This window comes from Macrotis lagotis, chromosome 1 (genome assembly GCF_037893015.1).
Source record: "Macrotis lagotis isolate mMagLag1 chromosome 1, bilby.v1.9.chrom.fasta, whole genome shotgun sequence".
Lineage (NCBI taxonomy): Eukaryota > Metazoa > Chordata > Mammalia > Peramelemorphia > Peramelidae > Macrotis > Macrotis lagotis.
In genome coordinates this window covers 386,350,132-386,357,404 of record NC_133658.1, presented here as the reverse complement: position 1 = coordinate 386,357,404, position 7,273 = coordinate 386,350,132, and the positions used below count along the sequence as shown (strand labels likewise).

At 31.8% G+C, this 7,273-nt stretch overlaps 1 protein-coding gene across 5 annotated transcripts in view; it reads left to right on the top strand.

Moving 5' to 3' along the window:
• The first annotated feature begins 292 nt into the window (after positions 1-292).
• The window catches only part of GABRG2 (gamma-aminobutyric acid type A receptor subunit gamma2), a 151,616-nt gene continuing 144,635 nt past the window's right edge, over positions 293-7,273 (top strand). For all 5 annotated transcript variants that reach the window (XM_074229949.1, XM_074229966.1, XM_074229943.1 and 2 more), the window contains exon 1: positions 293-399. In XM_074229949.1, the coding sequence (XP_074086050.1) occupies positions 293-399 (107 nt within the window). The remainder of the gene's footprint in view (positions 400-7,273) is intronic.

Sequence of the window (7,273 nt, the reverse complement as noted above, 5' to 3'; positions counted from 1 at the left end):
CACCCCCACCTCTCACTCTTTACTCTCTATTATATTATTTTCAAAGACTTGGGGAGCTGCTGCCTGAGGTGCCGCTTTGATTGTATCTGCTGTTGATCTTATTTCTGCATTCTGAATATTAATTCCCGTGCCTGGGAACAATGCATTTTCCCACTAACGGGACCTGGTAGGGGAGGGTGGTGGTGCTGGGGAGCTACTACATAATAATAAGCATACAAATAACAATAAAAAAAAAAAAGAAAGGAGAGACCTGTCTGCAACCAAGAGGAAAGGAGGAGTAAAACAGCAAAGGATGAGTTCTCCAGTTGCAAGGAGAACAGGAAGCCGGGTACTCTCATCTCCTGCATTTTCTCTGAAAATGATGGTGTGGGTTCTGCTCCTACTCGCCCTCCACCCGGGGTAAGATGCGTTTCTTTCGTTCTTATTGAAGGGGAGGAAGGTGGGAGTGGGTAAGGAGAGAGAAAGGTAGTTTGTGTTGGAAACTATACCCCTGGTATAAAGGGTTAGGAGGGTTTTGTTTGCGTGTGTGTGTGTGTGTGTGTGTGTGTGTGTGTGTGTGTGTGTGTGTGTACTAGGAAAGGGGGAAGGGTGGTCTGCATTTTTCCCCTATGAGACATTGGGGATGGGGGAGGGGTTGTTAAGCGACCACTGGGTAAACTCATAATGCGGAGAATGATGCAGAGGACTGCAGACTATGTTTCTTATTATTACAGTTAGATTTTAGGTTAAATAGATATAATCCACGTCTATATTTCGAGGCCATGTTAAGGTTTAGGAGGGGGCTACAGAAGAAGTCAACATTCAAATTCTGGAAGAATGAAAGAGATATGGGAGTAGAACCTAGTCCTGACTTTCAATGATTTTCTTTAACCTCTTTAAGTATGCCATGCTATCTCTCATGTGGACAAGTACTGGGCACCTTTTTAATCTCTTACTACCTTTTCTAACTGAGCGAAAGTCGTCAGCACCAAGGACAGCAGCACGACATTTGAGGGCCAAAGGCAGCTCCGGGAATTTGCGGTTCTTTCCTAACTATTGTGGGCATGGGATAGGGAAGGTTTCTGGTCGCCAAGAGAAGACCGCAATAGTCGGCCAAATGTACTAATAACATGTCTTCTGTCATTCTATCTGGGGCTAAAATCTCAGTTCGTATTCATGATTTTGGGACAGATTAAAAGTAGAACTGACTGGTTGAATATAATCATACATTGGGAAGAGTGAGTTCTGCCGCAGTGTTGAAGAATATGCTGAACTTTGCATATGTGTCAGTAGAACTGTATAATATATATTTAACTTCTTACTACTTGTATGCACTGAAGTGAGTGAAACTAGGAATCGTTGGAATATGTGTGGGATAGAGGAATGTGCATAATATTTTGAATGGGTTTTCTTCTCCCTTCTACCTCATTTATCAGGAGAGGACAAAATGTCTATTCATTAACATCTAAACCATTCTCTCAGCAGGACCTCAAGATCTCAGGCAGTTATGCCAGTGACTTTTGTTTTCCATTATTGGCACTTTCTCTACACTGTCATATTCTATTCTATTTTTGAAGTTAGAAAGAAGGGATTATAAAAGACAGATCCCCAAAGACAGGGCCAAACTTTCCTGGGAAGATAGACTGTGATAGAGTTAGGAATGGTGGGAGGCATGATGATTAAGAATGACATTTTTTTCATGAAGACCCACCCTCCTTTGCTGGCTGCATTATATGTCCCTTGGAAGACAATGGAAAGTGCCAGACTGTAGTAAGAATGGAGTGTCTGGCAAAGCAAAGGTCTGACTTATCTGGAGTAGCAGTCAGAAGGAGTATTTCTTCCTATCTACCAGTTTCCCCTTTACTACAAAACCAAAGTGTACTTTAATTAAGAATCTCAGAGTAGATGGGTTTTTTGACAGGATAAGATGTTGTTTATCTTTAAGAAGCCTTTTATCCATTGGAAATTGCTACTTTTGTTAGTAGATAGCAAGTTATGGTGTCGAGATCCCTATTTCTTGTACCTGTAGAATCATTTATATAGTCATATTGTACTTAGTAGGATGATCAATTAAATTTCAGTTAAAAGCATTAGGGTTTTTATATCCAAATTTCTATTTTTAATTACTCTGTGTGTGTGTGTGTGTGTGTTAGTACATATTATCAGATGAACAAAAAGTAATTGTGTTCATGATATAAAAATATGTATATATGTTTATATACATATGTAATTTAAAATACCTTTTAATTTCCTCTTCTAATCCTCCCTTTATTCTGTTATCAGATGAAATACAAGACATGGTGGTTTGTTTTTTTATTTTTGCTTCCAAAAAATGAAAAATGAAACTAAAACTTAAAAATTATGAAGCTATAAATGTTGAAGAATAATTTTACTATATTGAATTTTTATTAAAATTACTCCCATGATAGTGAAAGATGTTTGGTGTAGAAGGTGTGATGAAAAAAGTCCTTTTTTTGACTGAATAATAGTAGTTGTTATGTCATTTTCAATTACTGTGCCTGGACTATGTGGACATAAGTGAATAAAAATATATAATATATGTATATGTACATTTATGTATGTATATTCATTGTTAAGTGTTTACTTTGTTAGAGAAAAAAGAAACCCAGAATATAAATCTGGCAATCTTGGAGCCAGTTTTGAAAAGAGTTAGTTTTGGAGGAGAGGATACAATTATTACTATGCAATATAAAAAATTTGAAAAAATCTACTAATTTCCATATTTACAAATCTCCAAACCAATGTATTTTTCCTATTTCCTCAACCCCTTCCAAAGTGATTTCATGTGTGGTTATTTCGGTTTGATGTAAATACAAACTAAGAGAATTATATAATTTGACTGAAAAACATAGTAAATATCTCCTTGAATATTTGGACAGGGAATAACTAAATTCTAAAATTATTTGCAATGCAAAAATGCATTTAAAGTTAAAATTTCAGTTTCGTGACTTTAAGAAACTCATTTTAAAGCATGTTGAATATTGTTCGAAGTATAACAATGACAACCTGTCATTAATATAACCATAAATAACCATTATTTAACTAAAACATGTTTCTCCTTATATAAATCACTATATGTGGGATATATAGTATCACATTTACCTTTTATTTACAGATCAATTTTAAATATTTTGTCATACCACATTAAAAAGAACCTACTTTATATATGCTGTCATTTGACAAAAGAACTTTCAACTAATCAGAACCTGTATTCATTCAGATCTTAATAAAAAATATCAGAGCAGAAGAAGGAGAGGGCATAGATAACAGACACAGAATCAGAAAGAAATGGAGAAAGAGACAAGAGACAGAATTGAAAAAAAGAGACCTTAGAGAGAACCAATCAATCTGTTTAATAGATCAGAAATACAAAAGCTTCAATATTGGAATTTACATTCTCTCCCAGGCCTTTCCTCCCCATCAGCCCTTGATCTAAGGAAACTGAGATATCAACTGACTCTAGAAATTTCTATATAGATGATGAGTGGGAATAAGGGTCAACTATAAAAGTGATTTCAAATATCATTTTAAAAATTCAATAAGCAACCAATGAACCTTATATTTCATTAAAATATTAAATAAAGTCATTATTCAGTGCTACTGATCCTACTAAGTCTCTCTTCCAATATGTATTTTAAAATAATAAAATTTTTAGAAAATATCCAAAATTCTCAAAAACTGTTTATTTACATTTCATTTCTTTATCCTTCTGGATTAAGTGAATATAATAATTAGCAAGTAAGAAAAAAATTAGCCAAACTCCAAAAATAAAGAAAGTGATATTTTACATGAATTTAAAGGTTTTTTCATTTTTGAGACTGAGTATATATATATATATGTATATATATGTATGTATGTATGTATGTATGTGTGTGCATATTTATGCAAATGAAACTGTTACTGCTTTATTCATATTGTTAGATTTATTAAATTAACTTTCTAATATTAAAATTACATGTAAGTATATAAGAATCATAAAATTGGCAATTATGAAAATTAATGAAAAATATTCAGATAAAAGTAGCAAATTTCAATTATGAACTATTTCTGTTTATGAAACTGGTTGTTTTAACTTATTGACTAGAATTGTATTTCATTCAAATTATTTGTAGCATAAGCAGAAATGAGATAGTTTTAGATAATTTTGGAAGAAGAGGAGATACAGTTAAGTAGTGGACAGTTATTTCACTTAAAATATGGATCTGTAATTTCATTTATTGTTTCTTTTTTTCTCCTTACTCAAACCTTTCATGAAAATTTGGTCAGTCAATTAGTCAACTATCATTTGTTAAGGGTTTATTATATGCCAGATATGGTGCTGATCATTTGAGAAAGAGAAAGGAAAAAGATTAAAACATAATCCAATGGAAGCAAAAACACACAAAATATTCATATAAGTTATACAAATTTTCCAATGGAATTTTTTTTGTTCATGTTGTTAAGTGACAGATTATATTCCTCCCCTCCCCCACAATACATACAGGCACTTACTTGTAGAAAGTTTCCATCATTAGATGTGGTATCACATTCTTATAAACCCTGTTCCTAGGAAGACTGAAGTTGGTGAAACCCTTGAGAAAGGAATTTCTGAGGGCTAGAGTTAGTCAGACATACAAAATATTCCTGGTACTAGTTTAGTGAGCCTCAACAGTGGTGTGATGGAGAATGAACTAGATTGCCTATGGACAGATAAAACTTTTCAGGTAAGAAACAAATATAACTACAGCTTCCATGCTCATCTATAGTTAAATTGATTCCATAAGGAATCAAAATACTTCCAGCTTGGGCTAAGATGTGAAGTCTAATCTTAATCAATCAATTAATCAGGTGAAAATGAAAAGTTCCCACCTCCAGCTTATCAATTTCCTTCAAAAAATAACTTTCATTGTTTATTATTAAGAAAGCATATTCACCAAAGCAAAGAGACTAAGGAGAACTTAAATACTTTTTTTAAAAATGACCTGGAGCTAGATGTCTCTAGCATCTATTTCAGTTCTAAATTCTTTTATTTAAAATGTTCTCTTAGTTGTGTATTCATAACTGAATTGTTTCTAAACTTTTTCCAAATTAAGTGTTTGTCATAAACAATATTATTAGAATCATGAATAGAATGGTCCAAATTATGAAAATTGGGTTGATTGGAGAGCAGACCATGCTAGACAAAAATTACCATTAAAATAGTTGAGAAATTATTTATTACTAACAACTAAGTATATTTATTGTTTCAATAAGGCTAGATTTTTCAATTTTGATACATTATTATTCAGGAACATGTGGGAAGAAGGAAATTAGATCTTGAATTTTAACAAAGTAGAGGAGACTTTCTAAGCTTAGCAATAACATAGTTTGAAGGAAAAAATCCAAAATTTTCATAAATTTTCAAAGCATCTTATCATTTTTTATTTCATTTTATCCTCACAATCTATAGAAATGTTTTATCTGATAGTGGGCTATTAGAATCTTTAGAGCAGATACATTTTTAAAGCTAAGTCTTTTTAATGTTCTGCATCTTTAATACCTTGCACATAAGAGGTTTACTATAAATTATTATTGAATTGAATTTTTTAACCCTGTGAAATGGTAATCACAGATAAAGTAAGTAGGGCATAGATGGTATTAAAGTGACTTCACCAAATTCTGTTAGTAAATTAAAGACAAAATATGAAGTCATTAAACCAGTGATAACAAGTTCAAGTTAAAATGAATTTATATAACCTCATTAAAACACAAATCAGTAATATCATTTTTGTACTGTACTTTTATTTACTTTCTTTAAAACTTCCCAATTACATTTCAATCTGGTTCTGTTAGGGTGAATTTGACATCTGCAACAGATAAGTTGCTCTCTGTATCAAAATAGTCCACAGAGCAATATGCCTACCAAGTTTTATGATAATTAGTCTGATCATTTGGGGTCTCTGAGCAGAGTATTATTGAGAATTTCTTCAGATCTTATCAACATATATTAAGTGACTTTTCTATCAATTCTTTTGAAAATCAAAGTTTGAATTGTGCACTTTTGCAAAAGTCACAGTCCCAGATTCAATTTTTTTCATTTTTTTCAATAAGAAAAACAAAATTGACCATTCATTTGTAACTGTAATTTATGTTTATTTGTTTTGTTTTAGTTTTTGTGAGACAATGAGGTTAAGTAAATTGTCCAGAGTCCCACAGCTAGTAAGTGTCTGAAACAGGATTTGAAATCAGATCCTTCTGCCTCCAGGGTCAGGTTTCTATCCTAGATGCCCCTGTGAATGTATTGTAAAAAGCAGTTTTAGAAATGTGATGTTCTCCCTCATGCTGTTGTAAAAGACTTAAAAGTCAGGTAATAAAGCAAGTAATAATGGTTCAAAAAGCTAGACTAATGGCTAATCTGTTATCTGTCTTAAAAGAAGCTAAATTTTTTCCTCTAACCTGAAATTATAAATATGGTTTGTATTCACTGGATGACTGCTTGTTCAACATTTATCTCACCAAAAAAGAGATTTAAATAAAGATAATATTAACAAATTTAAATAATGAGGCAATTACAAAGATAATTCAAACATATTCTTGCTACATAATCTGAGTATTTAAGGTGAAATAGCTTTGGCCTGTAAGTAATTGCTTTATTCCTCCAGATATAGTGAAACCATCCAGTAGATTGAATTGCCAAACTCTCATGTACTACAAGTTAAATTATACCAAATCCCTTCATGTCTCACTGATATAATACTGTTTGCATGATGACTTGTATTTTTCCAAGTTCTACTGCATAAATTCACTTATCTTTGAGTATCACAATTTTATGGTAAGACAAATAGTTACAGACACTCATATTTCCATTCTGCAGGTGCAGAAACACCCTCAGAAATTTAATAAATTTTCTTTTTGTTAAAAATCTAGTGAATAGTGGTACCAACATCAGAACCAATACAGTATTTTAGAACATAGTAAGTACATAGTATACACAGGATAGTGCTTCATTCCTTTCACAATGTTATATTATTCTCCTTGATATGGTACCAACCATATAGCTTTTAAATGTTTCTTCCTTCAATTATAATAATATTTTAAAATAATTTAAAGTAGGTTTTATCCATTGAATTTTAATACAAAGTGCTTATATCTTTCATTTTGTAAGAAAATTTACTTTCCACATTTCTCTCAACATTGTTGAGAGATATTTTATATAAAATGAATGAAAGGACTTCTACCAAGTTAAGCATGTGAATAGATTAACAAAGAAATTAAATCAGAATTATATAAATTATTTTGCTATTATAATAAAGTA